Source organism: Gopherus evgoodei, chromosome 7 (assembly GCF_007399415.2).
Source record: "Gopherus evgoodei ecotype Sinaloan lineage chromosome 7, rGopEvg1_v1.p, whole genome shotgun sequence".
Classification (NCBI taxonomy): domain Eukaryota; kingdom Metazoa; phylum Chordata; order Testudines; family Testudinidae; genus Gopherus; species Gopherus evgoodei.
In genome coordinates, this window is record NC_044328.1 from 3638793 (window position 1) to 3659596 (window position 20804).

General features: G+C 54.2%; 1 protein-coding gene across 1 annotated transcript; it reads right to left on the reverse strand.

Moving 5' to 3' along the window:
* Positions 1-1823: 1823 nt before the first annotated feature.
* Positions 1824-20456, reverse strand: KAZALD1 (Kazal type serine peptidase inhibitor domain 1). Its single transcript, XM_030570200.1, has 5 exons — positions 20402-20456; positions 16473-17075; positions 7263-7423; positions 3015-3162; positions 1824-2106 (listed from the first exon to the last, which is right to left on the reverse strand). The coding sequence occupies exons 2-5, from the start codon at positions 16972-16974 to the stop codon at positions 2015-2017; spliced, it is 903 nt and encodes a 300-aa protein (XP_030426060.1). The 5' UTR covers positions 16975-17075; positions 20402-20456; the 3' UTR covers positions 1824-2014.
* Between the last annotated feature and the right edge of the window lie 348 nt (positions 20457-20804).

A 20804-nucleotide genomic window follows, 5' to 3' on the forward strand; every position in this document is an offset into this window, starting at 1 on the left:
TCCCGGAATCATGTGATCTTGTGAGAATCTCTATTTTGATTTAACCCCCAAAAACCACAGGTTTCTAACCTTGCTGGTAGCAGAAAAAAGGTGGAAGATGTGACCCGGGTATGACCCTGAGTGCTCGGAAGGCAAAGGAAAGGACCCCTAACTGTTAGGAAAATCTCCTGATTTGGGGGCTGATCTCCTGATTTTTGTGTGTGTGGCCTGACTCGTGATTTGTGAACGCTTGGGGCTGGCCATGCACAGAGCGGCTCCTCACTGCCATTGCAAGTCAGTGGGTGCTGGGTGGACAGCTGGCCATCGTGTCCCCTTTGCCCGCTCAGTCCTTGCTCAGGCAGCATGTCCATTCACAATTTATTGGGAGCGATGTGTCAGCGCAGGAGCTCAGGACTGGGGTGAACAGAAATAGGCGGGTTTGGATGTCGATGGACATTGAACTCCTGAAGTGACCAGCCCAGCATAGACCAGTTTGTCTCTAGCCCTCAGACACCCCTGGCCAGTGACCTCTCTGGGGAGGGGAGAAGATCCTCCAGAGAGCAGCCCCACCCCATCCTGTCCCGGACCCTGAGCCCTACCTTATGTGGAACGAGCCGAAGCACCCACGTTCCCTTAGGCGTGTAAATGCAATAAACACATGCTGGGTTGTGCTCCTGTGTCACACTGGTACCATGTGCAGCCAGCAGGCTGCCGTGCAGGACTCTCTCGTACTACGGGAATTGTATCCCTCTGCTCCAGCAGTGTTGCCCAGTGGGCATGTTGCATTGTGGTCCAGTGGCCACGCAGTGTCGCGATTGGCTATAGTATCTCTACCAGGACGAGAAGGGGGGCCCAGTTCTATAAAGGACGGGGTGGAGGGCTGCACTGGCCATTCTACACGGGAACCTCTGACCACTGAGGCTAGGGACGGCCCTGGTGCAGTGGATTGGCCCTCCCTGCCCCACCATCCCGAAGCCACAGTGTGGCTGGAAGAGAGGAAAATCCATCCATGCACAAGAGGAGCCGAGAAAAGGTTTAATAAACTGGAGTGAGAGTCTCACCCGGAGTCAGGAGAGAGGAACCTTTCTGCGGTTGGGTGCTAACCCCGGAGGCTGATCAAAGTGCTCCGAGAGGCCGTTCCAGCTGCAGGCACCAGCATGGCCCCAGGCCTGGCTGTCACCGTGCTGCAGCGGGGGGCTACAGAGCTGGTAACATGCAGGCTGCTGGGAATGGGGCATGGTCGTCCTCACATGTTAGTGACAAGCCCTCTGTGTCGCTCTGCAGGGGCTGGATTCTGAATCCCATTTCCAACCCCCTAGCCTGTCTGTCCGTACTATGGCAGCACTCTAACCTGGGAAGCAAGTCCTTCCGCTCCTCAAGGATGGCTCCCCATCTTAGGAAGGTGGCTCCAAATCTCCCCAAGACCAAGGGACCAGTTGCACCCGAGGATTTCCAAAGAGCACTTCCCGGCTAGGCCCGTCAGGGCTTGATTCGGTTACCACCTGGTAGCCGGACATCGGAGTGGACAGTTAGCGGCCAGGCTCGCTTGGTGGGTGGGTGGGTGGGTGTGTCTGACCCGGATCTCCAAGGTCTCTTGGTAGCAGGGGAGTCAGAAAGGAGTTTAGCCGAGCCCGTTTGCTGGGCCCCATAGCCACTTGTGCTGAGCTGCTCTGAATCGGGAGATGCTCTTTGCACGGTTCCAGGTGCCGTTCGCATTCACCTATCCTGGGAGCCACTAGACACCTAATAATCCCTCCCTCCCCCCAGCCTGCTGCTGCCCCCTTCACCCTGCAAAGGGATATATTGAAAGATGGACCCCCCCAAAAAAGATCTCAACCCAAAACTGTTTATAGCAGAAGGAGTTTCCATGTAGGGGAAGGGGTCTGCTCAGGGGATCTCCCCAAACTCCACCCACAGAGGTTCCTGAGGAAGGGGGCCAGGTGTCCACGCCTCACACTGCTGTAGAGGAGGATGGATGGCGGATGACATCTCCCTCCGGGATCCCAAGTTTGGTCCCATCTCCCCGCTGCAGCTGTTAGTAATAATCATCCAACTCCTCACTCTCCACGTCGTCCTCGGGCCCCGGGCGTGGCCTGGGCAGGGACAACCCCGTCATGTTCAGCTGATCTGGAAAGACAGCACAGAAGCCAAGGGGTACAGTTCTACCTAATCTCCACCATACGCGCCCCAGGCCCCTCTGCCTCTCCCTGCCCCTGGGGATGATTAACCCAACCACTCAGTGGCATCAACACCCTGAATCCTAATGGGCCAAATCCATCCCTGGCCTAATCCTGCTGCCATCAGTGACGTTGGCCCGGGGTCAATTAGTGCCCAAAGCCAAGCACAATATGAAGCAGCTTCTGCTAACTCACAGCAATAGGTCCAAGCAGCCCAGTGGCTGGAAGAAGGTGCAAGAAACCCGCACAATGGACAACAATGGAATAACTTGCCCCAGAGGGTGGCTCCTTCCTGACCCCTGTCAGCGAGTGGTTGGGGGATGCCCTGAAGCAGGCGGGTTTCAGCCCTTCTTAACAACGATATAATGTATTCACTCTGATCTTGTCTAATGGAACCAACAGCTGTGAGTGTGCACATTTCCTGCACACACGCATGCACCCCCTCCTCCTGAGCTCTCCTGAGCCCCACCTGTCTCCATCCTTCTGTAGTTTGGCCTCAGAGCCCCCACTTGTCTCTAGGGATCAAGAATGGGTAAGACACTGGGCAAGGGGTTTGTGGCGTCCCCCTCAAGTGGCTGAGCTGCTAGAGGATAACAGCCTACTGCTGCCTCAGAGAATGGAGTTCCTCCTTTAGCCCAGGCGGTAGAGTGCTGCTGCGGTGTGGAAAGTCCCTGCTGACCACACAAAGGATGGACCCACAACCAACTCCCCCACCAGCAACCCTAACCAAGCTGCATGGAGCTGAGCAGCGAGCACCCAGCATAGCTCTGTTGGTGATTGGGGAAGGCCAAGTGTCCAGAGGAAAGCAGAACCCGGCTCCCTGAGGCGCAGGTACTGGCCGGGGGGCGTCTCACTTACCCGGCGTCAGCACCATCAAGCTGGCGAGAGCAGCCACCTCCCCGACCCTGTTCCTGGCGAAGCAGCGATAGGTGCCCTCGTCCGTCACCCGGATGCCCTGGATCTGTAGCCAGCCGGTCACTTCGTATTTCTGGGGGCCACCCCTGAACTGGGGTCAAAGACGTTCAGCTAGCATCAGCTGGGCGTACGGCAGAGTGAGAAGCCGGCGGCTGCCGGGGTCCAGCTGTGGGAATCTGCCAGGCCATCCCCAGGACATCGCCGAGGGAAAGGGGTCTCTCTTGGCCAGCCTCCTGGGGCCAGCCTCCTCCCCAGTGTAATTCGGAGGCAGCCAGGAATGTGACCCCCAGGGTGAAGGCAGCCCGAGGATACCGACTCCCTCTAGTGGCCTGGTAAAGGTGGTGGCTCTACGCAACTGGACTAACACAACACAGGGCCCTTGGCTGGCAGCCGCCAGCAGCAGCAGCTGTGTGGGGCTTTCTGGAGGACGTAGGCAAAGGAAGGGCTCTTTAACGGTAACTGAGGCCAGGCAGGGAGCCATCTTTCCAGGAATAGCTCCCTTGCAACACCCCTATCCAGAAACCCCCATCACAGCCTGCTGGGAAACGCGACTCTCCGGATCCAAACAGGAATATGCTCATTTCTATTCAGATGTGAAAATCTGAGGCTTTCTTTTAAAAAAAACCCAAACCCTGCAAACACTTAAAAGGGCCTAGGCAAACCCCACCCAGCTGTCTGGTTTTCTGCTGGGGTTTACCCTCTTCCCTTCCATAAACAGGATAGACAAAGCCAGAAGAAACTGACCGATTGCCGAACGTTTGTGTCATCCCTGCTCTGCCCTGCCTGTAAACCCAGGGCCTCTGAGCTGCCTCCAGGACTCTGCGCTGGGGATAAGAGATGGAAGGCTGGAATTGCTTTTGATTACCAGTTCCATGACAGTCCAGAGGTACCTATTTCCAGCCAGCATTTTTATCTGATCGGGGAACCACCCTGCACTCCCCTCACCCACTTCCCATTGTTGTACCATAGCATCCCTTCCTGCATCCCCTGGTGACCCTTCCCCCAACTTCATCTGACACAGCACCTCCACCCGCGTCGTGCTGTCCTATCCCAGCGAGACACGGGAACTGCAGCAATTTCAATGAGGCTGTAGCTGACCAGTGAAGCAGACGACTGTTAGCCTGTAGTTAGTGGTGTAAGGTAACCAGCATTCCGGTTCCTATCAGATTCTAGCTAGTCCGTCACCAGCCAGGGATGATTGGACATGCCACATGGGCTCCAGTGCCTTGTACAAAGAAAGACTCAAGTGACAAGGATCCATCACTTATCTCTGGAGACCCTCCCATGGTCTAACATCTCAATGAGAGCAAATAATTCCTCACAGGACTTGATTTTCCTTTGCTTAATTTCATCCCATGACTCCTACTTCTGCCTCCACAGCCCACCCTAAAACAAGTCTTCTCTCCTCTATTGTTCATGATGCAGAAAGGTCACTGCGTTCCACCCCAGAAGTGGCTGCATCTCACTGGTGATGCACAGTTTATTATCGTCTGGCACATATATACCAGCTTCTTGAGGTCGTGGACATAGCAGGTTCCCTGCCCATGGCAGAGGTGGAAATTCAGGAGTGTGTGTGCATGGCTGATACAAATAAAGTCAGTGGAACGCAAGGAGGACTTCCTGAAGTCCAGGCGTTATTAAAAACTGAGGACAGGTGGTCTAAGGCTCTGCATTGGGTTTCATGAGGTTCAATTCCCACCTCTGTCACATACCTTGGCTAAGTCACTGAATCTTTCTGTGCCTCAGTTTCCCATCTGTAACATTACTTCATTTCTCTCACCCTTTGCCTGCTTAGACTGTCAGCTGCTTGGGCAGGGCCTGTCACTGCCCAGAGCCCAGCACAAAGCTGAGCCGGATCTCCATTACGGCCTCACATCAGAAAGATGGGCCAGTGCTTGCAGTGCTAACCCGGGAGTGGGTTCGACTCCCTGATCTGCCCCAGGCTCCCTGCAGGACTTTGGGCAGTTTCAACAGGCGTTAGGAGCCTACGTGCCTTTGGGGATCTGGCCCTGCCTGGTAAAGTCTCCCAGGGTAGCTGGCCCTTCAAAGGGAGCTGGGCCCAGCCTCACCTGTGACGGCTCAGCTGGCTCTCAGCTGAGACGCAAGTGATTACAGAAGCCAACGGGGAGCGTATTTGGGGAGAGCTCCAGGAGACAGGCTGGCAGGCCCTGGCGCAACGTGACCAGCAGCCGTGTTGTCTGGAGGGAACCCTGCCAAAGATCCCAGGTGAGGGGAAGGTGACATCGGTGTCGCCAGCTTCATGTGGCTGAAATAAAGCTGAAGCCCTGAGGAAACGGGTCTGGGCCAGACATGGCGTGGCGCTGTCTTTCCTTGGCTGGCTGCCTACCCACTGCAACCCGTCAGAGAGGGCCTTACCCGCTCATCATTAACACAACTGAGCTATTAAACTGAACAAGCAAGGAGAGGAAACCCCAGCGAGCCCAGAATCTGGCCTGCCCCTGTCTCCGTGGCCTTCCAGTGATCTGACGTTTCTCTGGCCAACACGCGTCTCCTTTAAAGAAAGCAACTAGCCCCTCAAGGCACTGTCCTCCTCTCTACGGCCAGGCAACTTGTGAGACAGGCTCGTGCGGAATTCAAAGCTGATGAGGGCAAATCAGAACTTCATTTCCCCTGCGATCCCCAAAGCTGGGCCCTATTTCCTCTCCCTCTAAGGCCCCGCTTTGCGGCTCCCACCTCAACTCCAGGAAAAGACTCGATTTCACCTGCCTGCGACATACGTTTGTGGCCCGGTTGTGGGTTTGGGGTTTTTTCCCTTGCATGAGGTGGAAGAAAAGAACATGCTCCAGCCACGTTCCAGAGATGGGCTAGGTTCAACCACAGCTCGCTGGCTCGGTGCAGGAGCCACTGCCTGAGGGGTTCTGGTCTTTGCTTTGCTGGAAGATCATGACAGTCCCTTCAGACCTGAACATCTGACAATGAAAGTCAGGTAAATCCAAAGGAGAAACGCGGCCCCGTTTTTAACGGCGAGGGTGAAGAACCATTGCAACAACCTACCAAGGGGAGTTATGGATTCACCGTCTCAGATCAAGACTGGCTGCCCGCTGGAAGATGCTTTAATCAAACACAAGAGATTGGGCAGCCAATGGGGTTAGCTGGGTGAAATGCAATTGGTCTGTCAGGAGAGAGTCTGTTCTGCCTTAATCTATGAAAACCATCCTTTAGACCTGGCAGATGCCCCGGGGATGAGATTGCTCATGATCTCGCTTAGAGCATGTTGTTTTCTCTCCTTCTCAGGCAAGAAGCAGCTGTCTAGTTATGACCCGATCAGGCCACAGCCACTGCTAAACATGGCAATTTGTGGCAGACAGCCAGGGTCCCTCCCTCCGGCAGGGAGGGAAACGAAGCTTCCTGTGGGATTGGCCAGCGCCCTATGTGTTCGTCAAATGGGAGTTGCTTCAGTTGAAGGCAAAACTTCAGCGGAGGAACCATGTACCAGGCCAACAATCTAGCTGGACATGCCCCTTAACTCAGCTGTGCCCAGAAACGGGATCGTTTTCAATCTCTCCCCATAACGACCAAACATCCTGCTGGAGCCGTGCTGCATTCCCCCTCTCTGGCACTCTCAGTCCATCCCCCTGTGACTCCGGTACCTGGCCTTGGGTTTGACCAGCCTGCGGCCCTTTTAATAACTGGGTTCAACAAAGCTGAGCACCCCCTGCTCTGCTACTGCTGTGCCAGGGGGAACAGCCGGCTGCTCACCCTCCCCGGGCCCCAGAAGACATGTCACTGGCGCGGTAAGCGCTGGGCCACCAGTGGAGCCGTGGGGACAGAAAGCATCACGGCCAGGTGATTACATGGCAGTTTGCCCACAGAGGGCACAAAAACATGGGGGCCCTGAAAGGGGCAGCACCGCTGCGAGAGAAGGCAAAGAGCCAACCAGCAGCGAGCGATGCGGACCCGGGTTCCTGGGGAAATCCGACAGCTGTGAGGGGCCTGGTGGGAGCAATGGAAGGGATTGCCTAGTTCAGGAACCGGGGATGTGGCAGGACAGAGGGTACAACAGCCCATCTGCAGGCAGGAGGTACAGAGACGAGACGCCAAGAGGAGAGGTAGAAAACACCACCCTGCAGCTCAGGGGAGGTTTGCCGTCCCTCCAGCGAGCTGGGGTTTCCTCTGATGACTGGGCGTCCCACCCCAGCCACTGCCTGGAGCTCTGATCCAGCAGCTCACCTGTACAGAGATGTGGGGGTCATCTCCCGGTAGCAGGATCTCCGTTCCGTCCTTCCGCCACTCGATGGACGCCATGGGGTAGGCAAAGACCTCGCAGCCGAAGATCACGTCCTGCCCGGTGACGTTCCACACATCGTAGGGAGGAGACAAGATCTGGGGCTCTGGGGAAGGAGGTGGGGGAGAGAGAGATGAGATGAGGGACCTGTTGGTTCAGAGAATTGGCCAGCCCCACAGCAGATCGTCTGGGTGGGAGATGCATGGTCTGATCGCTGGCTGACAAAGACACTTCCGTAGCACTCCTCAGGGCAGATGGACGTGCCCCAGCCCAGCATCCCACTCAGATGGCAGCCATACCAGGACGGGCAAGTGCCAAGAGCTAGCTGCTCCTGGACCCATTCCGGTCTCACACCACAAGAGCCATTCCTGATTTGCACTGGAGGTGAATCAGGCCCAGGCCTGATCGCTGCCTCCAACCCACCCCACGGCCGCGCGGAGCCTTCCCCCCTTCATTAGCTCAGCTCACCTCGAGGATCAAACACCAGCACCTGTCACCTTGGCTGGCTGGCCCGCTTCTATCCCCACCTCGGCACTCTGCCCATTCTGCATTTCCCCTCGAGTCCTGCCCGTGTTCCCTCCATCGGCCTGGAAGGGGAACGGAGCCCTGAAGCGCCTTCGTGGACATCCCTCTTCCAGAGACGGCCGCAGCCCATGGCTTCCATCCCAGGCCAATGCACCGCTCCTGGCTTCAGGAGCATTTCATTTGGATCCTGAGGCCGTAATAACCCCACTCATCTCCTGAGACTAGGCATCAGGGTCTACTCATGATTGTTCTCACTACAGGCAAGGGAATCTTTCCTAGCTGCTAGACCAACGGACTGGGAGTCTGGACTCCTGGGTTCCACTCCCAGTTCTCCCAGCCTGGCCTTAGGCAAGTCCCAACCTTTCTAGGTGGGGGGATGGGTGCTAATTCACTAGTGAACGCCTGTGAAGTGCTTTGAGATCCTCAGCAGAAACGTGCCAAGGGAGCAGGCAATAGTCCAGGGTGGAACACAAGCGGAGCGATTTGAGGAACGGCCATTCGTTAGGATGGCAGCTCAGTGGGTGCCACTTTCTCATTAAAAACCTTGTCGGTCTTCCCAGTCTAAGCCCCCGTAACAAGGCTTTCAGCAAAGTCACTGCACACTCAAAGTCACGCCCTTCACATGCCGACCGCAGGGCCAGACTCAATTACCCACCCAACCGTGCTACCTCATTGCAAGCCGTTTAACCCCTGCAATCATCCAGTGCTGGCCCCTCGAGACCGACACTTACCTTAGCCTTCCCGAGTTACGCTTCCCCCCGACTCCCCGCCACATGCTGGCTGGCTTCCTGCTGCACCAACAAACCCAAAGGTTAACGAACCCTAAGTGACCTCTCCCAAAATCAGGAGATTGGCTTCACACGCTCATGAGATTTTGAACCAGGAATCAAGGCTGGGTGTTTTTCATTTGCCTTCTGCATTTCGAGCCTTTAAGCTTCATGATTTCAGGCTTTTGTCTGCAACCAGGAGGGCTAGAAACTTGTTTTCAAAAAAAAAAAAAAGAAAGCTCAGATTCTCCCAAAATCCTCTGACTCCAGGAGCTGAGGCTTTAGGTAAGATATCAAACAGCATGAGAGCTGGCAATGCTGGAACTTCTCTGACTCTCCTGGCTGTAGTAGACGAGCGCTTATAATAATCCCTAGCACTTTTCAGCCTTAGATCTTAGAAAGTGCTTCCCCAAAGCGGACAAGGAGCTGCAGATAGGGGAGTTTGAGAGGGAGTTTGACAGAGGGAGCTTACAATGGTTAGGAAGACCCACAACGCCTGTGCCAGCACTGCTTCTGTCTCCTCCACCTGCGCCTGTAGCCAGACAGAGCACCTGAGCATGGATGCTTCTACCCAGATCCTGGTGTGATTTTGCAGGGACTGTAACTTGCAATTTCCACTTACTGATACCCAGGCTGGGGAGGGCATCCAATGTGAAAGGTGCCTACTGGTGGAATCTCTCAGGCAGCAGGTGGGAGAGCTACAGGAGGAGGTGGCTAGGTTGAGGAGCATCCGAATCCACGAGCGATTCCTGGACAGTGTCCATGTGGAGACAGCTGAGGTAGCTGTCCCAGTACACAGGACTGCTGACTCACCACTGGCAGAGGAAGAGATGGCTCAGGGTGGACACTGGCAGCTGGTTACTTCTGGCAGCAGGCAGTGCTCCATCCCTGCTCCGAACCGTCCCGCCGTGGTAATAGGTAACCGTTATGCTCTTCTTGATACAGGAGAGAAGGAATCACCCCCTACAGTAAAGGGGGTGAAGCCTCATACCCCTAAGGCTGGGATGTCTGCTACCACCACTGAGAATAGGAAACATAGGGTAGTGGTGGTCGGAGACTCCCTGCTGAGGAGGACGGAGGCGCCCATCTGTCGCCCTGACCGTTCATCCCGGGAGGTATGCTGCCTGCCAGGGGCCCATATCCGAGATGTTACAGAGGCATTGTCGAGGATTATCCAGCCCTCTGACTACTATCCCCATGCTACTCATCCATGTGGGCACAAATGATACTGCGAGGTGTGACGCTGAGTGGATCAAGAGTGACTACAGGGCTCTGGGAGTACGGGTTAAGGAGTTTGGAGCGCAGGTGGTATTCTCTTCAATTCTTCCTGTTGAAGGTAGGGGTCCGGGCAGAAACAGATGCATCGTGGAGGTGAATGCCTGGCTGCGAAGACGGTGTCACCAGGAGGGCTTTGGCTTCCTTGACCACGGGATGCTATTCGAGGAAGGACTGCTAGGCAGAGATGGTGGTCACCTTTCGAGGAGGGGAAAGACCCTATTTGCACACAGACTGGCTAACCTAGTGAGGAGGGCTTTAAACTAGGTTCGATGGGGACAGGTAAGTGGGGAACATGGAGACCTGGGAGATAGGTTGGAAACAGGAGGGAGCACGGGCTATAATGGCACTGAGAAAAGAGAGTCAGGGCGAAACTGGGAGGCAAGATAAAACCAGTATCTTAGATGCCTATATACAATGCAAGAAGTATGGATAATAAGCAGGAAGAACTGGAAGTGCTAATAAATAAATACAACTATGACATTGTTGGCATCACTGAAACTTGGTGGAATAATACACGATTGGAATGTTGGTGTGGATGGGTACAGCTTGCTCAGGAAGGATAGACGGGAAAAAGGGAGGAGGTGTTGCCTTATATATGAAAAATGTACACACTTGGACTGAGGTGGAGATGGACATAGGAGACAGAAGTGTTGAGAGTCTCTGGGTTAGGCTAAAACGGGTAAAAAACAAGGGTGATGTTGTGCTAGGAGTCTACTACAGGCCATCTAAGTGGAAGTGGTGGATGAGGCTTTTTTTAAACAACTAACAAAATCATCCAAAGCCCAAGATTTGGTGGTGATGGGGGACTTCAACTATCCAGATATATGTTGGGAAAATACCACCGAGGGCCACAGACTATCCAATAATTTCTTGGACTGCATTGCAGACAACTTTTTATTTCAGAAGGTTGAAAAAGCTACTGGGGGGAAGCTGTTCTAGACTTGATTTTAACAAATAGGGAGGAACTCGTTGAGAATTTGAAAGTAGAAGGAAGCTTGGGTGAAAGTGATCATGAAATCATGGAGTTTGCAATTCTAAGGAAGGGTAGAAGGCAGTCCAGCAAAGTAGAGACAATGGATTTCAGGAAGGTGGATTTTGGTAAGCTGAGAGAGCTGATAGGTAAGGTCCCATGGGAATCAAGACTGAGAGGAAAAACAACTGAGGAGAATTGGCAGTTTTTCAAAGGGATACTATTAAGGGCCCAAAAGCAAGCTATTCCGCTGGGCAGGAAAGATAGAAAATATGGCAAAAGACCAGCTTGGCTTAACCTCGAGATCTTGCATGATCTAAAAAATAAAAAGGAGTCGTATAAAAAATGGAAACTAGGTCAGATTACAAAGGCTGAATATAGGCAAACCACATGGGAATGCAAGGGCAAGATTAGAAAGGCAAAGGCACAAAATGAGCTCAAACTAGCTATGGGAATAAAGGGAAACAAGAAGACTTTTTATCAATACGTTAGAAGCAAGAGGAAGACCAAGGACAGGGTAGGCCCACTGCTCAGTGAGGAGGGAGAAACAGTAACAGGAAACTTGGAAATGGCAGAGATGCTTAATGACTTCTTTGTTTCGGTCTTCACCATGAAGCCTGAAGGAATGCCTAACATAGTGAATGCTTATGGGAAGGGGGTAGGTTTAGAAGATAAAATTAAAAAAAAAACAAGTTAAAAATCACTTAGAAAAGTTCGAGGCCTGCAAGTCACCAGGGCCTGATGAAATGTATCCTAGAATACTCAAGGAGCTAATAGAGGAGGTATCTGAGCCTCTAGCTATTATCTTTGGAAAATCATGGGAGACGGGAGAGATTCCAGAAGACTGGAAAAGGGCAATTATAGTGCCCATCTACAAAAAGGGAAATAAAAACAACCCAGGAAACTACAGACCAGTTAAACTTCTGTGCCAGGGACGATAATGGACCCATTAATTAAGGAAATCATCTGCAAACACATGGAAGGTGGTAAGGTGATAGGGAATGGATGTGTAAAGAACAAATCATGTCAAACCAATCTGATAGCTTTCTTTGATAGGATAAGGAGTCTTGTAGATAAGGGAGAAGCGGTGGATGTGGTATACCTCGACTTTAATAAGGCATTTGATAGGGTCTCGCATGAAATTCTTATCAATAAACTAGGCAAATACAATTTAGATGGGGCTACCATAAGGTGGATGCATAACTGGCTGGATAACCATACTCAGAGAGTAGTTATAAATGGTTCCCAATCCTGCTGGAAAGGTATAACAAGTGGAGTTCCACAGGGGTCTGTTTTGGGACCGGCTCTGTTTAAGATCTTCATCAACGACTTAGATGTTGGCATAGAAAGTACGCTTATTAAGTTTGCAGATGATACCAAACTGGGAGGGATTGCAACTGCTTTGGAGGACAGGGTCATAATTCAAAATGATCTGGACAAATTGGAGAAATGGTCTGAGGTAAACAGGATGAAGTTTAATAAAGATAAATGTAAAGTGCTCCACTTAGGAAGGAACAATCAGTTTCACACATACAGAATGGGAAGAGACTGTCTAGGAAGGAGTATGGCAGAAAGAGATCTAGGGGTCATAGTGGACCACAAGCTAAATATGAGTCAACAGTGTGATGCTGTTGCAAAAAAAGCAAACGTGATTCTGGGATGCATTAACAGATGTGTTGTGAGCAAGACACGAGAAGTCATTCTTCCGCTCTAGTCCAGTTCTGGGCACCGCAATTCAAGAAAGATGTGGAGAAACTGGAGCGGGTCCAGAGAAGAGCAACAAGAATGATTAAAGGTCTTGAGAACATGACCTATGAAGGAAGGCTGAAAGAATTGGGTTTGTTTAGTTTGGAAAAAAGAAGACTGAGAGGGGACATGACAGCATATTTCAGTATCTAAAAGGGTGTCATCAGGAAGAGGGAGAAAACTTGTTCACCGTAGCCTCCAATGATAGAACAAGAAGCAATGGGCTTAAACTGCAGCAAGGAAGATTTAGGTTGGACATTAGGAAAAAGTTCCTAACTGTCAGGGTAGTTAAACACCAGAATAAACTGCCTAGGGAGGTTGTGCAATCTCCATCTGTGGAGATATTTAAGAGTAGCTTAGATAAATGACGATCAGGGATGGTCTAGACAGTATTTGGTCCTGCCATGAGGGCAGGGGACTAGACTCGATAACCTCTCAAGGTCCCTTCCAGTCCTAGAGTCTATGAATCTATGAATTATCCCTATTGTACAGCTGGGTAAACTGAGGCATTGAGAGGGCACCTGGTAAACCAATGGAAGAAGCAAGAGATGACCCCAGGTCTCCTAAGTCCCAGTCCCCTGTCCACTAGGCCACACTCCCACCCAGTCACAGGGAGGTAAATCAGGGATGTTCTAGGGTTACTTAGTCCCATGTCAGTGCAGAGCCTGGACTAGACGACCTCTCAAAGTCGCTTCTAGTCCGACGTTTCTGTGATTCTGTGTGCACGGACCTTTCCAAGCATATCTGAAAGCTGCTCCCACCCTACATATAACAAAGGATAACAGTCGCAGTAGCCTGTGGGCGGCCTTTCTGGCTACAGCATCGATGGGGGGGAAATGTGGCGAAAAACGTCACCAAAAAGAACTGCTCTTGCCCTGTGTTTTCCACCCTAACCAGAAGCTCAACTGATCACCAGACCTGAGGGGTTGAGGCCCCGGGGGAGAAGTGTCCTGCCTCCCAACAGCTCGTCTGAGATCGTGGCAGGGGGTCTCTCTGAGACCGCAAAGCCTTTGTTCAATGTGGGCAGCACCTTTCCAGTCCTGGGGGCTCTGCCCGCTCACGGAGACAGCCGCCATTTCGGGCTCGGCCTCGCTGCAAGAGATGGTGCTTTGGTTCTTTCTCGCTGTTGGTTTGCTGAATCTCCAGCACTAGTCAGACTGAGACTGAAAATGCAGAGTCTGAGCAGAAAATACAGCTGCAAAATTCAGCGTTGGCTTATGACTCCTTCCAATATGTCAGGGTTGGGAAGGGGGGGTTTCAAGGTTATCCCCGACTGAACCATGACACCAACACACTTGCTACCATCCTCACCTGGCCTGGTAGTGTGAGTTCTCCAGGGAAATGAGATCATCAAACCACCAACAGCTCCTGCCAGGAAATGGGGAAGAGATGCCCACGGATGCTTTTTTGGTGTGTTTGTTTTTAAAATTGTCTGGCCAATTTGGAGGCAGAATAACATCCCAGCAGCAGCCCCGGCAGCCTAGGGCTTCTCAGTCACTTCTCCCTCCAGCAAAGGGCACCATTCTTCCAAAGCCACAAGGTTTGGAAAGCGAGCTCATTAAACGCCAGCCTGGCCCCCTAGCCCCCTGCGGGATCCTGCTGACCACAGAGGAAAGGGCCCAGCAGGCTGCCCAGCCCAGAAATCTCTCAGTGCAGCTATCTCAGGGGAAGTGAGGGGGGCCTGGCCCCTCTGCCATAACCTCATGCCGCTTCCATCTGCCAGTGGGGCGAATTGTGTCTTGGTGGCACCTCCCAGCCCTCAGGGGACAATTCAAGTTCCTTCTCCGGGGGGTGAGAGAGGTCAATAACGTGCAGGCTCTCGGATATGCCATGTGACTTTGGCTGCTTAAAGGAGGGGCGAATCCCCCAGCCCCTGCACAAGGGGCCTCCCCAGCCCACATGGTGCTTGCACCCGGGCATAGAGAGCAGGTTGGGGGCATGACTGGAGCATGCTCGACTGCAGCTTTTCTCTGCTCCATCAGGCCCTGGGAAGGAGATGTAAATTAGAGCAGCCCTGAGGCTCCTCTAACTTACTTCCAGGACCGAGCAGGCTCTAGAATGCAGGAAGCACAAAGGTGGCCCCTACTCCTGTCCCTGCTCCAAGCACAGGAAAGGGGGAACTGAGACTCTCAGGGTTACGTGTTTAGCCACAGCCCAGTTTTCATACCAGGCCCCTGGAACCCACTAGTGTGTGCTCTTGCTATTAGCTCTCCAGGCGACCTTGCAAAGGGGGGGTGGGGCTGCTGCATCTCTCCAGGACTGGGGGCTTGTCTCTGCCCAGGGCTGCCCAGAGGATTCAGGGGACCTGGGGCAAAGTGGGGGAGCTGCGGCGCTTGTACTCACCCGGCGGCAGTCTGGGTGTTCGATGGCATTTCGACGGCAGGGGGCCCTTCAGTCGCTCCACATCTTTGGCAGCACTGAAGGGCACCCTGCTGCCAAAATGCTGCCGAAGACCCGGACTGCCACCAGGCCAGGGCTCGCGGGGCCCAGGGCAAATTGCCCCACTTGCCCCCCCCACCCCCCGGGCAGCCCTGTCTCTGCCACATAGAATCATAGAATCTCAGGGTTGGAAAGGACCTCAGGAGGTATCTAGTCCAACCCCCTGCTCAAAGCAGGACCAACCCCACATACGATGGGAGGGGTCTGGGAAGGGCCGAGGCGTGGGCAGGGCAGGGCAGGGCAGTTTTCAGAAGCGCCTGCCAGTGGTGGGGGGGTTAGCTGCTGGTATTGATTTATTTAGCCTGTGTCAGGGGCTCCCACAATTTCAGATCGGCACCTTTATTAGTATTATTATAACTCAAACTACCTCCCTAAACATGCTGAGGACTGACACAGCTGCAAGCAGCTGGAAGAGGAGTCAGTTATTTGCCTCGTTTGGCTCATGCAGCCACATTCCTGCGGAGAATCCTTGCCAAGAAATCAGATCTCACAAGATAAAGCACGTTCGAGGGAGGTTACTGTGATGGGAATAAGCTGTGAAGCAATTAGCATAGCTGGAGGTGTAAGCTGCTGACATTAGGTTTCAGAATGAACACCCCACTACACCAAACGAGGGCAGACCCATCTCTCTCTTAGCAGGATTGTTTCAGGGTCTGTCTGCAGGCTCAGGCAGGCCATAGTTCAATGGAGCTTTTCTTCACAATAAAAAAAGATAGAAATGTTGATTTTTTTAGTGAAAGCAAATTCGACAGAAAATACTGGAAATATTATTTTAAAAAAAAACAGTGCTAACCTCAAGCTATAGTGTGGAATTGTAGATATTTCTCCTAGTCTCCTTCCAGAGCCTACCTGACAAACTAGAGGTGGCTTTTAAAAAGTAAATTCAAATAAGCCAGAAAACCAGATTAAAGCAGCCCAAATTCCCATTTCCAGGAGCAATGGGAAGATCCCAGGAAGACTGAGGGGTTCGGCAGCTATTTCTGTTTGCAATGACAAGTGAGGGTGAAATAAGTCAGCTTGAGTTAAAACTAGTCAGTAATGAAACCAAGAATTCACTAACAACTCCCTGGAATTTTCACATGTGTTTTGAGTGTATTAGCTTCTGAAACCCCCCCGAGATCTTCCCAGAAATTCTGGGAAGAACCAGGCAAAGGTCCCTGCAGATTTCCACTGGGGACTATTTGCTGTGCTACTCTGGAAAAGCAGGATGGTTAAATCACTACTCTGCTACAGGCTTCCAGCGTGACCTTGAGTGTGTCACTTCATCTCTCTGTGCCTCAGTTTCCCATCTGACAGCGACCTACAGCTCCCATTGTTTTTGGGACTTCTGGTCTGGGGCATGGAATGTACCCCTGGATCTTTGGCTGGCATGCAGGGGAAGGCTGAAAGAAAGGCATTGGAGGGGAAGGGGGTTTGACCCCAGGTACTACCTGATTCACAGGGTCCCTCATGGGCCACGGTGAGATTTGCCTCGGGATGGGCATGAAACACCTCCTGGAACTTGCAGATCTGAGCATAGGTCTTCCCATCAGAGCCACACAGGGTCTGGCTGGAGAGGCAAGCGCACTGAGGCTCAGGCACCTCGCCCTTCCGGAGGTCCCCCGTGTCCAGCTTGCACTCCAGGTGGTCCCCACACTTCCCGTAGAAGTGATTAGTGTTGTCCAGGTCGCAGATCTGCCCCTCCAGGTTGGCACACTCCCAGCAGCACTCGCACGGGTCCCGCACCAGGCCTGCCAGGCATCCTCGGGGCATGGGGCATTCCTCCGGGCTACAGTCCGAGCAGCTCTCTCCTTCTTCCAGCAGCCTTTGCCAGCCACGCTGCAGGTAGTCCGGGGCATTGGGCAGCGCCCCGCAGGGCCATGGCAGGGCCCAGCTCAAACACAACAAGAGAGAGAAGAGTTGAGAGGGGGCTGGGTTGGCAGGTTCGGACATTCTCACGGGCTCTCTGGGTCTCGGAGCCTGGTCGCCACCATCACTTAGACACTGGACCCCGGGCAGCCTCTCCCTCTTCAAAGCCAAGAAGCCATTAACGCCTGCAAGGAAAGCGAGCTAGGTTACTGGGTTACTAGAGCACAGGGAGATGCTCCCGCCTGGGATGGCACAAAGCACGGAGCAGATCTCTGACCATTCAGACATTTGGGTCTGATCAGCATCCCGCCAGGGGTGGCTCTAGCTTTTTTGCCACCCCAAGCACGGCAGGCAGGCTGCCTTTGGCGGTGTTCCTGCAGGAGGTCCCCAGTCCCGCGGCTTTGGCGTACCCACCACTGAATTGCCACCGAATCCGCAGAACTGGCAGACCTCCCACAGGAGCGCCACTGGCAGCAGCCTGACTGCCGCCCTTGCAGGGACCGGCAGGAAACCCCCCCATGCTTGCCACACCAGACACATACTTGGAGCGCTGGCACCTGGAGCTGCCCCTGCATCCCATGGTGTCCCGTGGGTCTTCTCCAGAAGGATAGAGGGAAGGAGGAAGGGCCCCGACAGGAGGACAAATGAAAGTGTGGTGGGTGGGAAGACAGAAATGATAGGAAATGGGTCTTATTCCCAATCTTGTAGCAGGAGCACAGTTCCAGTGGTTCTCAGGAAACCATCAATAGTGTATTTCCTTTCTGGGCGGGTGATGGGCTTTCAAATTCTTTGAAATGGTTTGGGCAGCCAGCGTTAGCAATGCGGCCACCCCCGGGCTTCAGTCCTAGATTTATTTTGATTCAGGACAGAAGGGCCCGTTACAATCACTTGACCTGACATCCTGCCTCGCACAGGCCAGCTTCAGCCAGTGGTTCCTATCTCCAGCCCAGAAACAGCTGCCTGAGCTCCAGCTTGTCCTTTAGAAAAACAGCCAACCTCAAATGAAAGACTCCAGGCCACAGAGAATCTACCATGTTCCTGTTCCAATAGTTAATCCCCCTGCCTGTTAGAAATGTGCATCTCGTGCACATTGGATCATCTCCACTAGATGAAAGCATCTTCTGACACCATCCATCTTCCCTCCGCCCCTGCCCACAGCAGGTGGCTGCATCGTCGCCTCCTAATCTTCCCTTCAGTAGGCTAAATAGATGGAGATTTGTGGCGCTGGGGGAGTGTTGTCTAATGGTTAGTGCAAGTGACTGGCAACCTGGGCCTGTCCCTGCTGAGCCTCAGATTGCCCATGTGTGACACGGAGATAATGCGACCTATGGGTAGGATGACCAGACAGCAAACATGAAAAATCGGGATGGGGGTGGGGTGTAATAGGAGCCTATATAAGAAAAAGACCCAAAAACTGGGACTGTCCCTATAAAATCAGGACATCTGGTCACCCTACCTATGGGTACTTCACCTCCCTCCTGTCCAGGATGCATTGCTGCTCAAAGCCTGCTTTGAGATCACTCAGGAACTGCAATGTTCTCTTAGGCGCAATGGACCCAGCTACTCAGGTGGAGGCAGTTGCCAGCCTGGGACATGGCAAATTGGAGAAGCAATTCCTTCTCCCCCAGGATCACAGAGACACGGGAGGGTGCCCAGCCACCCCAGTGATGAGTGCCTTAAATTTGTCTCTTCTGTTGTGGTTTTTGGAGTGGAGCAGAGAGGTGTTCCCCAGAGCCACGCACCTGTTTCCATTGACTTCAGTGGGAGTTTTTTGGGGGCTCAGCGCCGCTCAGAAGGCAGGTCCTTAGCTGGGTTTAGCTACACGTGGGGCTGCCCAGCCCCTTGTGTGGGCTTGACCATAGAGCAGATCTCTCCACCTCGCTCTCTGCGACACTCACCCCACCCCAGTGAGATCTTTAACCCAGATCTCTGCATTTGCTGGGCAGCAGCTGAGAGCCCCAAAGGGGAGATGCACCCCTCAGAGCCAGACTGAGCTTTTGTCCACCACAAGCAGCTGATCTTGCAAGAATCGATGACCATTTCCTCTGTCCCCATCCAAACATACCCAGAGGAGCCGGCTGGTCCTGCAGGGATGGAGCTGGTTCATCTCTGGACAAAACCAGCTACTAGGAGCAAAGCCAGAACATTGCTCCCAGCTGAGCAAGGCTTTTCATTCTCTGAGGTCCCCTGTGCTCTGACTTCACTGTGCCCCAGTTTCCCTTGGTGCTTCCCCCTCGACAGCTGACCAGATGACCACGCTGAAACGCTCCCTTCGCCTCTGAGGCACTCAGACATTTGCCACGGTGCTGAGGCTGAGCATGTGGAAACAGAACAAGCCCTGAGGCACCCAAAGTCAGGCCAGCTGCAGAGCCCCCCAGAATGCCTTTCCTGGGGTCGCCAGAACGCCGCCAGCAGCACCCCAGCCACATGCTCCCCCCGTGCCATCCTCACAGCTGATCCCTGGGCCTGCTCTAGCACGAGTGATCCTGCAGACGCTTTACCCTGTGCTTTGCTTGGCACTTTTGCCGCTGGTGGCTTTGTCCTGCCTGGCGACTTGCCCCAGCCCAGTGCTTCAGAGGGAAAAAACTCTCAGTGCAAATCACTCTCTCTCGCTAGACTCTAGATGGTCCCCTCTTGCCCAGGCTGGACAGCAACTTCCTCCTGTTCCCCAGCGAGTACCTGTTCTTTCCCTTCCTCTAGCACCTCCTCCGGGAGGATCTCAAAGCCTTTCCAAGCGTTCATGGATTAACCCACCTCCAACGGGGAAGTGCTATTGTCCCCCCTTGAGGGGCAAACTGCAATGAGCTGGAGGTATGCCAGGCCCTACAGCAAGATGACATCAAGGACAGAGTCCAAGAATCCTGGCTCCCAGGCCCCTGCTCTGACCTCACTTACCTACTGGGGCTGAGAACAGAGCCCCGGCCCCTGGCTCTCAGTCTCCTGCTGGGACTAGGTCACGCTCCCCTCCAGGAGCCAGGCACAGAGCTCACAACTCCTGAGTCCCCCCCCCCCCCAAGTAACACCACCTGCGGGCAGGGCAGTGAAAAGCCGCAGGTGGCAGGCCTGGGGTTGGGGAGGGGCCCTGTTCTATCAACACTCCCCCATCCCCCCGGCCCTAAACAACACCCTGGGTCTCCAAAGCCTCCTCACAGCTGTGCGCCCCCCACCCCCTGGACACGGCCCCTTCCAGCGGCCCGACCAGAGCCCCGCTGGGAGCCGAGCCGTCGGGGGCGAACTCCCTGCTGCTCCCCCGGGCGCTGCCCCGTTACCCCGCCCGGGGATGCTGGGGACGCAGAGCGCCGAGCCGCGTTCGCCCCGGAGCGGAGAGGCAGCCAGGCACGGGGCTGAGCCTGCTGCGGAGCGGGTCCCGGCTGTGTCCCGGCTCGGCCGGGCGGTGAGATCGGCCCCTCTCCAGGGCTAGGAAGGGGGTGGGTATCTCCGTGGTGGGGCGGGGAGCTGCGCGCCCCGGACTCCCCGCTCCCGCGTGGGGCGCAGCAGCCCGCGTCCTTACCTGGGGGGGCGCTGGGGGGGCGCCGCCGGCCGAGTGGCTTCTCCAGCGGGCTCGCTCGCCCCGCTGATGTCAGAGTGAAACGTGACTCCCCGGCCGGAGCCCGAGCGCTCAGCAGCTCGCCTGGAGCCCCGCCAGCTGTAACCGGACACCCCGCTAGCCAAGCGGCCCCTGGCTGGGGAGACCTGCCCGGCCCCTGGGGCTGGGAGACTCTGGCCGGGGGGGAGCTGCCAGGAGAGGTTATGAGAGCTAAAGAGGGGCTGGGGCTCTGGCCCCGTTGGCATAGGGCTCAGGCCAGAAGGGACGGTGATCTTCCAGTCTGCCCCCCAGCCCATGGCAGGCCACAGCTGCTCGCCCCCCCCCCCCCCCCGCCCCAGACAAGCTGTGGGCCCCGGGCTTGGGCACT